General features: G+C 45.6%; 1 protein-coding gene across 1 annotated transcript in view; it reads left to right on the forward strand.

Moving 5' to 3' along the window:
• mnat1 (MNAT1 component of CDK activating kinase) overlaps window positions 1-20,426 on the forward strand; it is a 32,336-nt gene extending 11,910 nt beyond the window's left edge. The window contains exons 8-9 of the mRNA XM_084012666.1: window positions 8,725-8,846; window positions 20,287-20,426. Of these exons, the coding sequence (XP_083868792.1) occupies window positions 8,725-8,846; window positions 20,287-20,407 (243 nt within the window). The 3' untranslated portion in view covers window positions 20,408-20,426. The remainder of the gene's footprint in view (window positions 1-8,724; window positions 8,847-20,286) is intronic.
• The last annotated feature ends 56 nt before the right edge of the window (window positions 20,427-20,482 follow it).

Genomic DNA, 20,482 nt, shown 5'->3' on the forward strand with positions numbered 1-20,482 from the left:
CTACTACTTTACTCAGACGAGGACCCAACACTTGTTTTTATTTTTAGCTCTTACTTTATCGGCAATGATATCTTGTGGTTTCCTTCTTTTGACAAATGCATTTATTGTAAGTCACTTTGGACAAAATCATCTGCTAAATGCCCTAAATGTAGATGCTTTAAGAATAATTATATCGGAATGGGGTGCCTTTGCTGTTGGAGAAGGCAAATCATATGCAACAACCTTCATTTCAAAGCAAGTGGTCTGGTTGGCTACATGTCCCTTTCAAGATTACAACGGATGCAGGCAACAATATTTGGCTATGCAGCTTTCAAGTATGATCTTTTTAAAGTGATCTGATTCATACTTTCATGTAGATGAAAATAATATGAACTGTATTAAACTGAAATGGCTAAATTAGAGATCATTAACATGCAAAGTGCATACCCTAGAAACAGCCATGTTGCACAGTGGATGTAACACTGATTATTCCAACTTGAGACTTGACTTAGACTTGCATGAAACCACTTATACATATCTCAGGCCCACACACAATAAACAGTATTAAAACATAAAGTAAATTCATAATGTATCGACAAGGAGCTTATATGCTTTTGGTTTGTCAAATGGACATTTTTACTTTTATTTGAGTGATTATTTATTGTTCTTTTACTTGAGTAAAGATTTTCGAGTAAAGATTTTCAGTACCATACCCACCACTGATGAGGGGGTCTACATTTATTCATGCATGGGTAATGGTGGTCAGAACTCGACCTTGCATGCATTTGTCAGAGGGATTTTGCTGCTTCAGGTGAAAGCAGGATGAGCACAGTGAAACATGAGAGCTTGAGGAGGCTATGTGTACCATAAATGGCACAATTGGCTATTATATTTCCAATGAGTCCATACAGGGTAATAGTGCACGGTTGTACACCTCTATCCACTGGTGGTACGGTGGTTCTGAACAGTAACTGTCCTGGTGCAATTTTAGTTTAGTGCTTATTTAAACTTCACGTGGAGTGTTTGTTGACAATGGAGCGGTGATAACAGTCCAGACCTTCAAAGGGAGGATGTTCCTGGGTGTCTGCTGCTTCTTCAGTGTGGGAACAGGGCACTCACCCCTTCCGTCATGTCATCACATTCCTGCGGGTGAACGGTGGGACCCACAGAGACGGCATGTAGGCTCAGGGCTCTGGCCGCTCTGAGCTCCCAGCTTTGTGCTCGCCGCGCCACGAGAGACCTTCCATTCGGCTAACATTCAGGTTTTTAGTCGTTTATTTTCATTTTACTGTGATGAGATAGGCTGTGTCATCACCTCAACTCCCTCCCCAGCAACCCTCATGAGGCATGGTTGTCTTCCCACAGTTCACTGATGCGTGTGAGAGATATCTGCTTAGTACTCACCTTGGCTCAAACTGGAGCGAGGTTTTGACATACACAGGCGTAGCTCGTTGAAAGGCCTTGGTTCAATAATCTGATGGAGTAATAATCAGCGAGACTTTACAAAAACATCAATTTACTCAAACCCCAAAGAGACAACTGGCTCATCCACCACCAGTGGAAAAGCATTGAATTAATCCAAATGGAGGATTTAGTACTCCGTCTCTCACCCCCTTGATATACAGCATGAAGTTAAACTTGCTGATGGAGAGAGAAAAAGAACGATTGTGTTGCTCTTGGCTCCGTCTGTGGCTGAAACTCCTTGCTTTCTTCTTATTTCTCTTCATCCTCCCGTCCCCAAGCTGCTGTTGGTGTAACAGAGCTCTCACCATGCATCTGCTGTGTTGGACTGTGAGTGACTTGAGTCAGGGGAACGTGTGGGTTTGGATTTCCCTTCACTTCAGAGTCCATAAGAATGACTTCTGTTTGACTTGGTGGGGTTTCAGCACAGAGCGGTGGATTCCTGCAGATTGCTGGAATTCATTTATCTGCTAACTTGTGGTCCCTTGTTCCAAGCAAAGTTTCAGTTTTTCTTCAGCAGAAATTAGGGGAGGCAAATGTAAAAACACATTTTTTAAAGCTAGGTCACATTTCCATAATATGCACTTTTCACATTTAAGTTGATTTGTGCTCCTCTCCTCACTCCCAACCATTTTGAAAATCATGTGAGGTTGCTGTCCTTTTCTACGTTTTTAATCAATTAACTCAATTAAATCTTTAGATTTTTAATTGTTGGACAACAAAGGCAATTTCTCATTATGACATAACATTTGAAGAAAACAAATATATAGAAAGATTCATGTGCAATAACAACACATGACACATGACCTCATGTTTTTGGTTATGTGCAAGTTCACCAGTCACAGAAGCAGAAGTTCATGGTTCCCCCTATCCCCCCCTTACCCATCACCACCTGCCCCACCAGCACTTCAGCCAGCTTCGTCACCTTGGACCAAGGTGAGGTTGTCACTGGTAGAATGACAAATCTGTCGTTGAACCGTCAGATTCAAGGAATGCAAAGATGCTGATTATTCCTCAGTCTTTATTTAGAGAGTGATCTAATATTTCTTGCAGTTGTGTCATGTTGTTTACTGGGAACATGCAAGGGGACATCTCGGCTATTCTGGCACTGCTGTTTGTCTGGGTTATCTTCCAGGATTCCGTGAAGGGGACTCTCTGAACCTGATCCTGATTATTCTGGTTGCGTGTTAACATGTTAGTGAATAGATGCTTGAGGAAGTTTAGCCGATCCTGAGGGAAAGTAGTCTCAGTCCAGGTGTGATATGAGGTGGGATGGGCCTGGTCTTGCCTCAGGAATGGTCGGAAATCACTCACTAATCCCTCACTTTGTAGGCACTCTATTGAACCAAGACACACATATTACCCTTGTGCGGGTGCACGCCAGCACACACACACACACACACACACACACACACCCACACCCACACACCCACAGATGCACACTCCCCTCACCCAGTCTGAGTAAACAGCCTTTGAAGAATAAAGTGTCTTTTTAAAATAGACGTCCGCTGATATCAAAAGAGACTCTCTGTGCAGGAGGGAGGCAGCTATTCACTGTTTAAACAGGTTGCTTGTTGTTGTCTGACACATAAGACCAGCCTCAGTGCCAAGCACGATGACAAGAGTCAGGATGACAAGAGTCACCAAGCTTGGCACCTGCTCAGAGCAAAACATGGACATGTGTTGAGGGTTATAAGCATTAAAAAATATATTTTTGATTTAAGCACAAGTAATTATGTCTTTGATAGTTTTTAAGCATGCTGGCTTTGTGCGTTTGTGCCAGTAAAGTTATGGTGTTTTCTAGTCTAAGAGTATATGTGTGAGGTTGGGGATTGTCCTCAGCTGCTACAGTGTCCCATTCCTAAAAGCGGTGACCGATGGGGAATCTCTCCACCTTGGGGTAGCTTTCAGCGCCATCTTAGATGAAAGGTCCTAGGTTCCAGCACTGCTGGGCCCCAATCCACTCCTCGCAGGCGGCAAAGCAGCTGACATACCTGACGAGGCCGGCATGGGCACCTAATGAAAGCAGAAGGCCCACACACATAAACAAAGAGCAAATCGCACACACAGTCATCCAAATGTGGGTGGAAAGTTTATCCCTAAACATAGATGTGTAGCTGACTGAAATAACCCAGGGTTCTTTCTGGCTTTATTCCATTCTACACTTAGGCAGTGGTATTTGACTGCCATAGAAAAAAAACAAGTACATACACACTAATGGTGTGAGCTTGTTTGCTCAGGCCTGATTTACTTGGTGAAGTTGTCCTCTACAGTGACCTCTGCTCGGTAGACGTACTCGTCAGCACAGGCCAGGCTCTTCTTTACTTTACTCACGCAGACTGGCCTAACCTGTTTTACCTGTGAGGTTGTCGCTACATACTCCCCCCAACCCCCACTCCTTCTTTTACTATCTTCTGTGTTATTTTCATTTACATTATTGACTCCTTGATTAAAAAAAAAATGTTTTGCACAGATTTGTGCAGATGTGTTAAATGTTGTACATAACATTCACATACCAATGGATTTATGTGGGAGAGTCTATAATCTCTTGCCCTGTGGCCTTTTCCTTTTTATTGGATTACTGTCATGTAGGTTGCTAGCTGTAGGGGCTTGGGGAGACGGGGGTCAGCCCAGGGGGGTAAAGAGAAGCCCTGATTGGCACTAGCACATGTGGGCATTCACACCTCTGCCCCTGCCCCTGGCTTGGCCCCGTTAGGTTGGCCTCAGCAACCCTTGCCCACGGGCAGGCCTGGCCCAGCCCAGCAGTAAAAGGAGTTGTCAGCTTTAGGGGCTTTGCGCTGGGGCAGCTGCCCCTGGACACGCAGTTATATTTAAACTTGTAAGGCAAGGGGAGGCACAGTGGTGGCAGCAGCTTTGACACTTGCTACTTGCTGCTCAGTGGGCAGCACAAAGCTCTTTATCCATACAGAAGCAGTGGCAGTGCCAGGGCAGAAAGTGGAAATGAGGGCTGAGGATGGGATGGCACTAGGCTAGCCCCCTAACTAGGCTCATTAATTTGATCCCCTATGCAATTCTGGTCTCTGTTTCCCTTGCACTTGTTCTCATTATCACTTTGTGCATTAGTGACAAGAGCCTCACTGCCTCTGGAGCTCTGCTGGAGGCAGCTGTGGTCCCCCCCCAAACCCTCGGGAACCATGTAAATGTATGTGGTTTTGTGTGTGTCTGTAGATGTGGTGGGGAGGTGCTGATGGAGAGGTAACTCTCTCAGCGACCTTGGAGTGTCCTGCAGAGCTGCAAAGTCAGAGGAGAGATGGGGGACTGTAGAGAGGTGTGTGTGTGTGTGTGTGTGTGTGTGTGTGTGTGTGTGTGTGTGTGTGTGTGTGTGTGTGTGTGTGTGTGTGTGTGTGTGTGTGTGTGTGTGTGTGTGTGTGTGTGTGTGTGTGTGTGTGTGTGTGTGTGTGTGTGTGTGTGTGTGTGTGTGTGTGTTTTTCTGGTACCCTTCTTAGTGGTGACCCCTGATTTGAGCTGCTGACCAATGAGCTTTTGATTAAGATTGGCATCGTGGACATTGGATACGACCTCTTTCTTTGAATAGTATAACTTTCTATTTAAATTGAGTAGTGGAAGTAATACTTCAAATAATTGAGGTTCACTGACGGGTAATACAATAAACAATGTTGCATAACGGCACCAATGGAAGTGAGTTTTAAGAAGTGATTGAAAAATATCTCTTGTGATTGTCTGGGACCATCCATCTCTTGTTTTTGGTGATATGCATCGGGGTCAGACCCCTCATACCTTTAAAGTAATGTGACTTTTATGAGAGCCCTGTCCCATAAAAGTCACATGAATGTCTGCCATATCATTCTGTCAGATGGATTTACCCTGTTGCTTTTCCAGAAGGCACTGTTAAGATGGACAGGGAAGTTAAGAAAGAGTAACGTGATGGCACATCACAAGCCAAATTCAACCCCCCCAGAAGCATAGAGTGCTTCATAGTTTTCTAAGCCAGCACACCTGTCCCTTCCACCAACAGTGACTTGACCTTTTAAAAGGATTCCACTCCTAGAAATTGAAGCTGGTATTGCTTGATCACTTTAACTATATCTGGACCTGAGGTTAGATTTAGGAGGACCACAAGACTAGAAGAAGCAAGACTTACACCATCTGGTCCATTGGTGATTTCCTCAAATCATCCTCTCCTGCGGTTTTATTAAGATTGATGACCCCTAGAGTTTCATTTTGGTGTCACAGGGGTATTATAACAGTCTTAAATACCAGTTAAAAACATACTTGAAAGCATCATGAAGGCACACATAATGTTGTATAGGCAGTAAGGTGGGCCTCTGTGATGTGAAAAGCAGATGTTTGTGTTGGCTCTTTCAGCAGTGTTGTTCCAGTGGCCCCTAGTCCCTTAGCCATTTCTGCTATGCTGCGCCTGGCTGGGGGTCCTCTCTCTCTCTCCACTTCTGCTGCTTTCTTTCACCGGAGCATTTGGAAAACAACATTCATATGCTGTAATTCACACAGTCTTTTAATAGGACATGACGAGTTCATGATTGAAAGCTTCAGGAGTATTATTAGGTGGAGTGGAGGATGGAGCAGGTCTGATACGGCACAGATCTGCATTAGATGGACAGTCGGACAGCTTGTCCTGCATCAAACAAGTTTAGAAAAAAAACAGAATTAATTAATTTACAATATTTTGTAAATATATTCAGAAGAGCAGCCCCTGTTCTTGTGTATGCATGTCTTGTGCAGTGTTTGTTCATGATGATGTGTCTGCCAGTTTTCAAGGTGCCCTTGCCGAGGAATGCAACAGAAATGTCTTTAGACAGGGGGTTGGCCCTGTTCTGTCTGTCGCTCAAAAATCTGATTTACTGCCCTTTAGCTATCTGCAACTCCAAATTTGCCTCTCTCTTTCTCTACGGCTCCAACATTGTAAAATTCCTCTTCTGCTTCTCCGTCCACCACTTCGTCCCAGTGCGTCTCTTGGATAGGCGCAGAACAGGGATTTAAACTGTGCTGAAAACGAGACGGATGGAGAGACTGAAGGAGTGCAGGAGTGAGGGAGAGTGGCTGGGTTTGGGTTGGTTCGTCTGGGTTTCATTAGCCTGTGGTGGGGCTCCACTGTGTTGGATGACTGGATGGGACAGGATAGGGGATCACTGGCACCTTGGGGTTAAAGGTTGAATGAAAACCACATAGAAGAGTGTGTGTAGCGTTTCTGTTTGAAAGGAAAAATCTAAAGCATTTAAATTGTGTTTTAAAAATGGGGCATGCCGATAAAGGCAATAGACTGAAATAATATTGTTCAGTTCTTGGTTCCATTAAGTGATTCATTTTATGCACAGTAAGTGACCCAACGTGGATAAATGCTACATGTTGGTCCTTTACAATCGAGTTTGATGTGATGTTTTATTAAATTCATCAAAAGTAAATATCATTGAAAAGATGATACTTTTGATGTCATCAACAGCAGTTTCAAGGTAAAGCTGCGAAAAGACATGTTGGGTTTTGAGTCACCTTGTCACACTATTTCTTGCAGGTTTAGGCTTGTTGTGTTAAGGTAGTTGAAAGGCATTCTGGGAAATATGATTGGATGATATAGATAAAATAACCATTCCAAAGTATATGTCATTTTATATTATGGTAATGATATAAACTGTATATTGTATACATTTTCTGAAATTGCCCAAAAAATCAACTGAATAACTCTTGGAAAAATATATGGATAAAAAACAGACAGGAGTGTCTTTTGTTTTGCTAATATAGTAAATTAAATAAGAAGTGGATTTGGTCACCTTGATTTCACCTATTGGTTTGTGCTGCTGTTTTGAAGCATGACTTCAGTATTTGGGCCGTCACCATCTTGGTTTTCTCAGACTATGCAGTCTCTTATTTTTTTCAACTAGAGGAGTCGCCCCCTGCTGGCTTTTAGGAAGAATGCAGGTTTCAAATAATTCCACGTTTCCTTCATATTTGAAACCTGGAGGTTGCTGCTTGTGAGGCCCTTTAAGAAATGTGTGGAGGGGTGTTAATGTTTTGTCTAGCTATCCTACACACTGGCCTGGTTAGAACAATTACCACCATGTTGTGTTTGGCTCAGAAACTCTGCAACCATTGCTGTCTCAGTGTTCATCACTCGGTGCTTTTATAACTTCCAGCTCAGCTTTGGTTGCTTTATTTCCCTATGTGTGTACTTGCATGGGCCAAAGCATGTGTAAGAGCAGGCAGTCTGAGGCCGTTGGGCACATGTTACTCGTTTAGTTTGGTTTTCATCAGCTCCCCTCTGTGTTCTGTTGTTTACACTCCCCCACTACTCTTTTCTTGCATTCTCCCTTATCTTTTTTCTCTCCTTTGTCTCCGAGTTCCCTTGCTACTTTCTAAAATAGTCCGTGTTTGTTTAGACATCATCTTTTTAATTCCAGGCTTGTTTCATGAGTCGTCTTCTGGTCTCATTACTTTAATGCTGGAAAAAACAAAGTGGTCTGACGCTATGTGGAAATTCCCCTTTGATGGCAGAGCCCCAAATCGAACAATTCTACAGTGTCCTCAAAATGTATCATGTTTCCTACTCCATCACCGTGGTCAAGAGCATTAGGAACTGAAGTAGCCTGACTGAAATGTCAATTTGGAGTACTTATGGATCAAAGGAGTTTTTATAAAGCTACAGGCTTTGATACTGCAGGTCTTGTGACTGTAGGAGATCCATCACTCTAACAGTGTTGTAAAATCTTTGTTGAACATTTGGGGACATTCAGATTCACCCAGGTGTTGGATTGTATTATATGAATCTGTGGTAAGACGATGCAAGTACCAAATAATCACAGAGTCCACAAAAGATGCACTTCCTACAAACTAACACTAGCCTATCAAATGTAAGTTTAAATAATTATTTTCTCTTCTATGTTTATATATTATCAGTTTTTTTTAATCTCCATGGAAATACCCAATATCCATTTTCCAAAGTACATGTTCTGTCAGGAATTACATTTCCTCATCAACAACATCGCAGAGCATGATGTTACCGGTATGTTCTTTTCTTCTTGATCAGACCATTGTTCCAGAAATGCCTGGGGAAAGTAAAAATGTTGTCAGACAAAACTCTTAAAGCCAAACCAGTCAGTCAAGAACTTGTGGTTGTTAATGCTTCGGTTTGATTGACATTAACCCTGTTCCTAATTGTTTTTTGTTGTTTGTGTCATCCTGACTGTGCCATAGCTGTAGATTCCAGTGTTGCTCTGCATACTAAACTGAGACAATGAGGGTTATTGTTCTATGTTGAATGTTGTCTCTGTGGTTTTTTTGTTTTTTTTTTAGCGTCAGACGGTGTCTCTTCTGCCTCCTCCGAAGATCGAGGAAGTTCTGTACCACTACAAGCCGCTTCGAGTCGAAACATACGGACCCCCAGTGCCTGAACTGGAGCAGCTGGGCAGACTCGGGTAAAAACTTAATTACACACTCGCACATCTGCCGCAGCCAGGGACTGACTAACTACGAGTTTTAATTCCACCTTAAGATGAGCACAGTTGTCAATTGGAATGAACAATGAGGAGTCGATCATTTCCATATAAATTCTATGGAAGTTTCCTGGAAAGAACTATGGAATTTGATGCAGTTTAGTCGGCTGTAGAAAAATAGTTCAGCTTGTAATAGCTGTTAATTGGAATTCATTTATTAAAATATATTAGGATTAAACTTAGGTTGTGGAGGTTTGTAATTCTCCACATAGCTACAGTTGTGTATTGTTAAGGGTTTGGTGCAGGGTTAGAGAGCTGCTAGAGTTGATCTGCTTGGAAAGCCTGGCTCGCCTCACTTGACTCTCCTCTGATTAACTGGGAGAGTGAAAGCAAATGAGGAGGAGGAGGAGGGCTGTGCGAGAGAGACGGAGTAACAACCATCATCCTGCCACAAGCCACCACAGTTCCTCTGTAGGAGTGTCCATTAACACGCACAGGAAGTGCTTTCTCGCTACGGCCCCTTTGGGCCAATCAATCCAGGACGCCATTGGTCCAGTCGAATGTAAGCTATCTATCAGGCAGCCCAGCGTCCAGCCATCTGCACTGCAACTGGTTGGCACTGAAGCCTGCCCACACACCGAGTGGCCAGCTTTCATTGGGTGACAGGAGCAAGACTTGGTCATACTCTTTTTGGGCAAGCGTATTGACTTTCAGCACTGCTTCATCCTGACAATAACCTTCATTTGGCTGAGATGTGCGGATTTGTACATACTGTCAGCATGTTTAGGATAAGGGTTTTCTACTTTATTCTTCTTTATTCTTTAGACAAAAGTTGCTATTGACTTTTGTTGCACAATCACATTTACCTTATTATCTGGAAAATCACCTACTTAAGGCGAAACGTTTTCCTTAAAGGATTGCGGTAGAGTTTAAGCAGAATAACTGGTACTTATTTACATTATGTATTCAGTGAAGTGCTGAGGTCCTACTTCTTTTAGCGAGGCTGATCAATATGCAGATGAAACACATCTCACAATTTTTGCCGCATGCTGGAGCTCAGCTCAGCGCAGGGAGGGAGGGGGGGGGGGGGGGGGGGGGCAGTGTCAGCAGTTCAGGGGTCCAGGAGGACCGATGCTGGAGAGGAAGGGCTCTGCCACAGAGATAAATGAGGTTCAGTTCAGTGAGGTACACCAGTCCCCCAGTGGTGCAGGCCGCAGGCAGCGACACAGGCAGGCTCATTCAGACAAACCACAACTCCCAAGATGCAATGTGCTGTTAAGTAAAAGCAAGGAATTGTGCTGACACTTCTGCGCTGTTGGCAGTTTGTGATTCAGCTAAGTTTGAGATTTTGTGCATGCAAGCTCAGATGTACATAGACGATCAAGCTTGCACAAACGCATGCAGACAGACGGTGTCCCTTAAATCCACTAAACATTTGGTGTCATAGACACTCACTCTCACCCCTATTATTGCACTCCCAGCATTTTGGCAACAATGGAAGCGGTGTGATGTGGTAGAAATTCACAAAAGTGCGTGTGTGTGTTTGTGTGTGTGTTTGTGTGTGCGTGTGTGAGTGCGGTGGAGAGGGAATGCAGACATCGTTGAGAGGTTGAAAAGGTGAGTCCCCAGTGTAAAGCATTGGCCTACAGCTCCAGTCCTATGACCTGTGAAGGGAATATGCTTGACTGTATGAGGAGATATGGATGTGCCTGAGCGTGGATCACGTGAAAGGCGCTGTGAGGGGCCAGGTACTTATTTTAAAACACGGCTGTTTGTCTTGGTCAAGGCCCCCAGTGACAGCGGTATCGCTGGTGATTTGTCTTGGACATAGCCATCAAGAGAGACTGAAGAGTTGAGCTCACACACACCTCTCCCTGGTGGCCCCTGGGCCTCTGGGACTGGTCTCTTGCACAGGGTGTCCAGTTAACGCAGGACTCACCGGAGCCTTGCTTTATATTTTCAACTCATTCTTTTCTTCTATGCCGCTCTCTTTCTCCCGCTGTCTCAGTGTCTTTTTCGCCTTGTCCCTTTGCCCCCAAAATAACACACAGCTGCCAGGAAAAAGAGAGGCCACGCCTCTTTCACTGTCTCTCCTTCTCTGTAAGCTGTACCTGAATAAATATGGGCTGAGCTGAGTTCTTATATTAAAGACAGCTGCCTCAATACTGGAGCAGAGCAAAGGCTGCATGTTCAGGGGCCTCCGAAAGTGCCCATTCAGCTTCCACCTCAACATCTATCCCCCTTCACGCACAAATACATAATCAAAGGCTCCTCCCCTGATGTGCATAGGTGCATCTGACACGGAGGATGACAATATAGTAGGACCCCTACTGTTTGAGGTTTCTATAATGGCAGTTTAGTGCTGTCCATATTGTTGACTGGCACAAACCCAGAACTATGCGTGAGCCAGGAGAATTATGAGTAGGCTATGAATGTAACATTACAGCCTGTATTCCAAATGTCCTACCATGGCTCTTTGCTTTTATGTTGAACAGTAAAAGCCTCTAATAAACAAAATCAAAGGAGAAGTAAATACCGTTTTTGGAGACGCAAACGGAAACATATGATGTTTACGTTGACATGGCTGTGATATGAATCCCAGCACATAGCGGCCAGAGACCGAAGCGGTAGCTGTTTTAACTCACGCCGACTCTGCGCCTGCTGATGGACGTAACCCGAATGGAAGCACTTTGATACAGCAAAATATACAGCACTGGTTAAGTCATGCCTGAATTATGGTTAAAATAAGTCATTTTCTGTGCATGAGCTCACGTGCACACATGCTGACGACCTGTTGTTGTTTGCGTATGTATATGAGCATCTGGGTCTGAGATTGTTCTCTACAAGAATGCTTTTTAAGCTCTGACTGCGTAGGCGATGAAAGACTGACTGGGATCTTGGACAAGGACAAATCATATGGGGGGAAAAACTAGGGGAAAGAGAAATTGGCTGCGGAGCGTTGAAAATTTTGACTCAAACCTCAAGTGCTGACAATGAAAGTGAGCCAGAACAGTTGTTTGTGTTGGCACAGGTCGCCCTGAAATTAGCCCATCTCTTTCTGACAGAGGTTGCTCAATGTGCTTCGCCAAATGCCAGTGTGTATAATATGAAGTTTCGCCTCCTCCCCCACACATATTGCTCTCTATAATTGGTGGAAAAAGTGAGGTTTTCTGTTGGGAGCGCTTGTCAAGCATCCGTCTCTTGTCGGTGGGGTGAAGGGGAGCAGCTGAATGAGCTGAGTGTTTAGTCTGGAGATGGTCTCCTGGGGTTACACTTCTCCACACGAGGAAGTACTCCTCAGAGCACTTTCTCCCGTGCACCAAAACAGACAGCTTGTGACTAGCTGAGGGGTTAAATAGCGATGGATAGTTCTGTACCTTTTATTCATAAACTCAGAGGACAAGCAATTGGTTTTGCAATTGTCTTTCTCAGGAAACGTACCTCAAATCTTCCTTTAAAGTGACTCGGTCTTTTTATGGGCATATGTGCATAAACATGGACACACAGAAGTACATGAATCACTTGTGCACACACACATAGACATGCCTATGTTTAACGTGTGCTTAAAGGATGCCTGCTCACTGTTCTGGTTGGGAGCCAAGGGTTAATGGGTCTCTGAGTGATGCTCTCCTCCTGCGTGTGTTCTTTAGCTTTCCAAGCATCCCTTGGCGTCTACGTGTTTATGTGACTGGTGTGTATATCTGTCTGTTTGTTTGTTTGTTTGTTTGTTTGTTGGTGTGTTGGCATACACTGCATGTTAAGTGCTTTGGTGGGAGGGAGATATCCAGAACAGTCAGTGCTGCCATCACAGCCCTCAGTTCCTGGCAGCCGGCTTTGCTTGCCTCTCACTGCCTGGTTGGCCTGACTCCAGGTCTGAGCTCTCCATCTTTCCAGCTCTGGCCTAGCTGGCCAAGAGCACTACCAGTGACCCTGGATTTGGCTCATGGCATTAGCAGGACCACTAGACATGGTCCATAGAGTACTCTTGAATCCATTTCTGCCATCAATACATTTTCATTCTTTCCTTCCCCTGCTTTCCCCTCTGACTCTTGTGATGAAAGAGCAAGTCAGCCATGATCGTTTTTTTCACCCAATACCGCTACTCCAGAAAATTGAGTAGATACAGACATGAATCGCTTTTCCATGTATCCCAGGTTCTCTGATCCCTGCAGGGCGCATATCTGTCTGATGGGCCTGACGGGTCTGGAAGGGCCAGAGGGGAGGAGGGGGGTGGGGCAGGGTCAGAGTCAGAGTCAGAGGTCACTGACCACGGGGGACTTGGGGTTGCAGCACCGGGACGTCAGAGTGCTGAAACTGACGGAAGCAGAATGATGGCACCTTGGAGAGAGGGGTTTCATATTCTTGGCCTCAAATAGTCATGCACTCACACACAAACACAGCGTCGATGCTTAAGTTATGAGCTGGAGACTGGAGCGCTGGTTAGCATGACCTCAGATGAACTCCCCCAAGAGCAGTGTGCTTTGATCTCCTTTTACCACTATTAGTAGTTTTTACTACTAGATAATGTCTCAAGGCACATTTGACTCTCATTCAACCAAATTAAAATAGTCAGTGACATTGCCAAATAGTACCAATTATAGGGAAAATTGTTGATTCGGCTCTTGCGTAACACTAGGGCTTTCCCACAAATACTTTGGGGTTGCCACCATTATGAAGACCTAAAGCTGAACTTGGTTTCTCAGATATCTGATACCCTCCTTTCTTCCACACTACACACTCATTGTGCATGCCATTGTCTTGTGTTACTAGATCCAGCATAGCCAGTAACTATAGACATCAATGCAGTGCTTCTCTGACAATATAAGTGTTTCCATAGCTTAGATCTGAAAGCTTGGGTGCAGCAGTGGGGCTCTCAGATTTGGAATTTGCATAACCAAAAGAGAGTGCTTGCACAATAAAAGTGTGGAGGTTCAAGCCCCGGCTATTTGACTTGCAAACCTGTCTGTGTCGACACTAAGCCCCATCTTCACTCGCAGCATATAGCCACCGCCTTGCTTTGATACTCAGCTTCTTGTGCTGTAGGTGCTTACTCTCCTTGTTAGTAACTAAATCAGAAACAGAGTGGAGCGTGGCCACTGTCCGACTCTCCACCAGCCCCCACCCAGGCCATTATCCCGTCTGTCTCAGTAAACAGACCATTAACAGACAGAGCTGGTGGAGGCCAGATCACTATTGTTTTCCTTCTCATATAGATCCGTGCAAATATTGATCTTCTCCTGAAGTATGCATCAAAATAAGCACGCGCTGTAGTTGGACTGGAGGCTTTTTGCTTGCGGGTGAGTCATTTCTGACCCAAAGAGCGGGCGGAAACGGAGGGAGCATTACAGAATGACAGAGTGGGGGAAACATTTGTCTTGTGTGTATTCTGGTCATCTGAAAGAGGTCTGCTTTTAGTGTTATTGTTTTCCCTCGTTGGGCTGTGTGCCAGACAGACCAGCAGTCTCCTCGCAAGATGAACCCAGTCCAGGCCAAACCAGGCCATTGCCAGCGAAGGAGACACCGGCGGATAGGGAACTCCGTGTATAATAGCGTCTCCTGCCTCCACGTTTATTTGTGTCACGGCCCGAGAGGCGACAGGGTCAACACCCAGCGGAGGGTGAGGTGATGTCTCCTGACTATTTTAACACACACTGATCTGCGTATTTGCAAAGTGGCCACGTGCTTTCTAGAGTTACATGCTTTGATTTTGGACACGCATTCAATTTGTGAATATTTTTCCACATAAACACCAACAGACGTGAACCTCTGCCTCTCCCCTGCTCTTCGCCCCCCGGGGGCAAAGAGCCCAGCAATGTACAGGGGATTTAGCTGGCTCATTTTCCCCTCTTAAGAGCTGGAGAAAGAAAACAAACTTCTGTCATGTGGGGCTTGGCTGCGGGGACTTGCCACACACACCTCATGGTAGGAGGTACTTCTCCACTATGATGTATTAATTATCAACTTCCCCCTCCTGTACCTTTCCCTGCCTTTTTGTTTTCCTTCACCCCCTTCTAGTCTTTTCCCATCTTTCTCCCTAATTGAAATCCTCTCCCCAGTGCTTGAGGTGCTTCAGTAAATGATACCTGTGGAGGTGGCCCACAACCCCCCCCAGGGAAACTCTATTCTTCTCCTCTGTATCGGTGCTCTTTTCCCAGAATGTTGTATGGGTGTGCCTTGTGCAAGCAGTCATTCACTGCACAGCATATGTCCTGCCATTGTTTACGGCCCCATTTGGTAAACGATGATACTGATGTCATGTCATCATCCTCCCTCTCCAGTCTGGTTTGCTCCTCCTCCTCCCTCTAAGCCCTCCAAGGGGTAGAGTTATCAATTGGCAGCTCAGGAGACGAAAGAAAGCTGCTCTCTATATCAAGTGGCTAGCAGGATGTGTGATGCCTCGCCAAGCCCCATGGCTGCTGCAGTTAGGTATGAGGCCAGTGGGCCAGACAGTCAGCCAGCCTCTACTGCCCCCATCAGGTCAGACGGAGGAGGTGCAATGCCAACGCACAAGAGAGCCCTGGATGAGTAGTGACAGGTGACACTTGGACCAGGAAGTGAAGATTGGGCACAAGTAGAACAAAAGGCCTTTATCGTTAGCACCTCCAAAATGCTCTTTCGTAGACACAAATCACGTTTAACTTGTAGTCTTTATCACTGGCGCCAACGAGCTGCCTTCTTGAAGACAGCTTACAGTCAGTCAGTCACTCCACATGAGAATGTATTTCTATAAGTGTTAATGTCAAGTGTCACCCAAAGCTTCTGTTAACACTCTAAACATGTTCTCCCCTTAACTAAGTGTTAGCTACACCCACCTCCCTCTCCTCGTCTCTTTCGGGAGGCAGACTCAACCTGTCGGTGGTGATGATAAGGCGCCCGATAATGGATAAGGGGGTCTGTAGGCTCGCGAGGATGTGATGTAACTGCACTGAGCCCATCTGAGACCCACTCACAGAGTACAACTTGAGATAATCTGCTGGACAGTGGGTAGGCTGATGAGTGTGAAACGGCTCACACACTCGCACGTCCCAAAGGAAGCTGCATTCAATGGAAAAGAGTGTGACCTATGACCGGCGGTGATGAAAGACCTCTGTTGACAGATATAGTATACCTGTGAGAGTCCTCTGTGTTTGGCTTGTCTGCAGGGGTTTTGTTTCTGGACTGCAGCCTGGACCAATTCACACGTTGGCCACCGGCAGAACTCTGCTCCATCAGTTCGCCGTCGGTATCCATACAAACAGCCCTACCCTTAGAAAAACATGTATTCATACACATGTGAATTGTGTATACACACACATGGGGGGCATAAGCACACATCGCACATCCACACAATGCGCTCAGTGTGCTGTGTCTCTCACAGGGGTACATTTTCTCTCAGGGTAGAGTGTAGGAAGGAGGGGCAGATGGGGCAGCAGTGCTGTGAGTGAAACCGGAGCCGCCTGAGGAATGCAGGGGGTGTTTTTGACTGGAGGACTGGAGAGGAGTTTGGGGGGTAAAGGGGGGGGGTTGACTTAAGGGGTAGGATGGGTGATTAGGGGGTGACAGCTGAGTGCTGACCCCTCTATAATGACAAATCATCTGGCAGGTGTGTGGCTCTGCAACCTCCGCCCCCCCTCCAGCCCCCATCATTTCCAGGCCAGGAATCCACAACCGCTGCCCGAGCAGAGCGCTAAAGGAAGACTTCCGCACATTCACATTGCCATTCAGCAGCCTCATGACTGGCCTTTCAGAAGTATGGGGTAGCCTCTGTTCAGATATAGCCTGCCCTGTGCCTGTCAGCTGCCCTCGTTGTGCACTCAACACACTAAGCTCCTTCGCTTTAATAAACATAGCTAATGAGGCTTCAGTCCTTGGACCGGTCTCAGGTATGGTAGGTTTTTATTGATTTCTCTTTTTAGATTTTGAACGTTATCTCTCCATCTGTCTGAAAGTCAGCTTACCCTGTTTGGGTCATGAATCATGCTTACGACGAGCTGAAATCCAGAAAGTTTCTCATCATTTGCAATGCAAAAACAAATGCTGACCCTGGATCAGCAAGGGTGCTGTGAAAGCGGACAGGTGCCAAGCTGAGGCCCAGTCTCAGGTCAGGCTCTGAAGAAATAAAAACCTAAGAGCAGCTGGACTTCAGAATTTATGGATTCTCTTGGAAAGTCACATTCATTGAGATATTCCCTCAAGTTTTCAGTTGAAGGAGCCAGTTTAGCTTCTTTGAACTTTTACATCTTTATGTATGAAAGAAGCCAAACCACATGCAGTAATAACTAAGTAAGTACAGTGAACGTTGTTTAAGACGATTCAGATTGCTCCATTGTTCTGTGCGTCTGCTCTGTGGTTTGTATGTTGATTAAGTGTCTGCTTGCTGAAATAACCATTGTAGCAAGGCTCTTTTCTTTTCCATCAAGCATGAGCTTCCACAGCTCTTCTTAATCCAATTCAAACCAACACATGGAGTCTAGACAAGAGGCCCAACGCAGCCTGCCTCTCCGTCTGATATCGGCTGTTTTCCCTCCGGACTCCCAACCTCCCAGCTTTTTCCCTGAAGAGCCCAAACAGCCTCTGTTCCACAACAGCGTCGTCCATCCAAACACAAAGAGGAGCCACACATTCCCAGCTGGAAATCACGCAGAACCCCGCCGGAACATTTCGCCACTTATCTTTTCACTTTGAATTAGAGATGCGGCTGTGCTGCGTTTTCCAGGCAGCCGGAGTGGGGAATACTTTTGGGGTCCCGTCGGGAAAATCTCTGACCGTTATTAGCATTAACAGGAGACATTGCCCAGGTATTCAGAGCTCTAGACCCAAGTGGAAAAATGCCGTCGGCCAACTTGGCTCTGAACAGTTTTGATCCACATGTTTTTTTTTAATTAATTGGGTAACAGCAGATGGTATGAGTAGAGGTTGAAAAATACTGCAAACACTTGATCATCCATTATGCTTTTTTAAGAATAAAAACAAAAAATCTAAATGTGACACTCGACAAAAATCTGGCAAAACACATATCACTCCTTTTGAGTGTGTCTACTAAAGGAAAATCCCCGTCATATTCCCTTGTGACAATGTGCGTCTGACACGCACAGTCATACTGTGTCATTCAGTTGTCTTCATCACCTGCACTCGTCTTTTCCCACTCCCCCCCAAGCGACATAATGGGCCAGTCAAAGTGACCCATATTTACCCAATAATACGAAGCTTTGAAAAGACCCATATCGAGTTGCAGCTAATGCTCCAGTGGGGCCGGGAGAGTGAAAGATGTTACCGGCCGAAACGGCTTGGGTTTCAGGGCCCTGCGAACAAAAGGCAGTCCAGTCCTCAGAGAGAAAGGGAGGGAGGGAGGGAGGCAGAGAGAGAGGGGATGGGGGGGGAGGGTGTGGAGATTGTGAGTGCACACTGAAACAGTAGCGTTGGAGGTCTCGGAGCGTCTCTCTCAGATGGATTTAATATGCGTGTGTTGTATCCTGTTTTATGATGGAAGTCGGTACAAAGAGCCTGCCTGTTTTTTTGTAGGCAAGTCTGCTGCAAATATTAATGCATTTCATGTCGTTGCACGCCTTAGGTGTTGTCAAGCCACTCTTAATGTTTCATCATCAAGTACAGTCATGTGAAAAAGCGTTCATCTTTCAGCTTCCTCTCAAGCCAGCCGTGAGCGTGTACACGTATGCCGCTGGCCTTTACAGGAAGATGCGGATACGGCCGCTGAGTTAATGGAGCAGAACTGAACTAACCTCGTGTGTTAGGGGTGAGCAGAGGGCAGACGGGGTTAGTTTAAGAGCAGAGGGGTTTGCGATGGCGATACCCAAAGGTGATTTCACCTCATATCCTCCCTCCTCTTTTTACTTCCCACCCCTCCATCTACACCACTCACCCGCCTCCCCACTCCTTCATGTTCTCTTTTTTGCTCCCTCTCTCTCTCCTTAGGGGCAGGCAGGTATAAAGTTACACAGAGCTCTCAGCTTTCTTGGAAGGAATGACCACATGAGTAGCTTGGGGATTAGATTAGCAGGAAGAGCGGACTTAGCCGGGCTGTAAATAGCCCACTTTTTTCACCATTAAAAAGGCCCAGTACAATATAATCAATAGATAGCACTCATCTGATGCAGGAAGCCATATGAGAAGACCTCCCTCAAGTGCTCTGAAGGACAGGCTACAGCAGCTTGGGCCTAATGAAGTTATTATTAATCATTGGGCCTCCTGTTTTGAACTTGTGTGTTGTTTCTCTAGTGGGTGATGAGTGGCCTTTTGTGCGTGAGACCTGATTGACATCACTTGCTGCTCTTCCTCTCACTTTTACTGCAAGACAAGACAAGGTCAACTCGTGTTAACGTTTGACTTTATTTGTTTGTGTCACAGGCACGCTCGCAAATATGTTTTTATTTTCAGCCGAGGCTTTATTGTGTGTTATGAGCAAAGCACCCATCATAAAACACCAAAGCAAAATAGGATCTCTTCAGCACGCAGTCCCACCAACACCTTTTTCTCGCGGTCCATCTCTCATGCACACATACACACATGCCTCAGCTCTCTGTCTCTCTGAGCCTCCCCACAGGTGTTGGGTTACCCTGTAAAGCAGCTTGAATGGGCACAGAAATCACAGAGGGCTGTCTGTGCTCTTGATTCCCGTTTCACTTTGAAGTTTCTCCGGCTCACAGGAACAGAGGCCACAAAGCCAGACTCGTGTGAGGGCTTTAGCCCTCTCTGCCAGGACTCTGATTTCTGCAGGGTGGGAGGTGTAGGGGGAGACAGTATTGACAGGCAAGGCTACGTGTTGTCTCAGTTGCTGGAGGACTTTGCTTTTTTAGCTTTGTAGTTGAGATGCTGCAAGAAAGCAGTACAGAGCATGTGTGCAGGTCCCCCCCCCCCCCCCCCTAAATGACCACTTCTTGATGGCACAAAACAGTGGAGGAAGGATTAGAGTGGATGGGGACACAGGTCAACCCCCCCTCCCCCCCTATACACACAAAACTCACAAGTAGAGCAGCATCTATCACCGTGGGGACACGATGTGGAGACTAAATTAACAGCTCAACTGTTTTTCTGTCTGTGCATGAATGTGAAAATAAACAGTGACTTTTGGCTTTGCTTAAGAAGCCGAAAAAAGGGGCTTTGGCAGGATACATCTGTAAGCACTTAAAAAATAAAAGACACCCATAATACTTTAATAGAGCCATGTTGGAGAGGCTTTTAGGCACAAGGTGTTCCAGTGTTAGTGTATGGGTACGTCTGTCTTCGTTGATCTCATCAAAGGGCCAGAGGGTCATACAGAGCCAGAAAAAATAACTTCAAGTGTGGATTTAATGAAGAATAAACTTGCACTCATGTTACACTCACAGGACATGCTTTTCTAAAGCAGCTCTCTGACTGCCAGTCAGTCACATTATTTACAAAATACCTCACTGTTGTTACTGACCAGGGCTCTGTGTGTTCTCAGGTATCTCAACCACGTGCGGTCTGCCATGCCACAGGACACAGCTGGAGGATACACCTCAGCTTTGGCATGTCATCGAGCTGTTCAAGATGCTTTCAGTGGGCTGTTTCCTCTGAGACGCTGAACACATCCAGAGCTCACACAGCACAACAGCCACTGGTTAGAAATGTGACGAAAACGACGCTGCTACTACGGAGAG

This window comes from Eutrigla gurnardus (genome assembly GCF_963514095.1).
Source record: "Eutrigla gurnardus genome assembly, chromosome: 7".
Classification (NCBI taxonomy): Eukaryota; Metazoa; Chordata; class Actinopteri; order Perciformes; family Triglidae; genus Eutrigla; species Eutrigla gurnardus.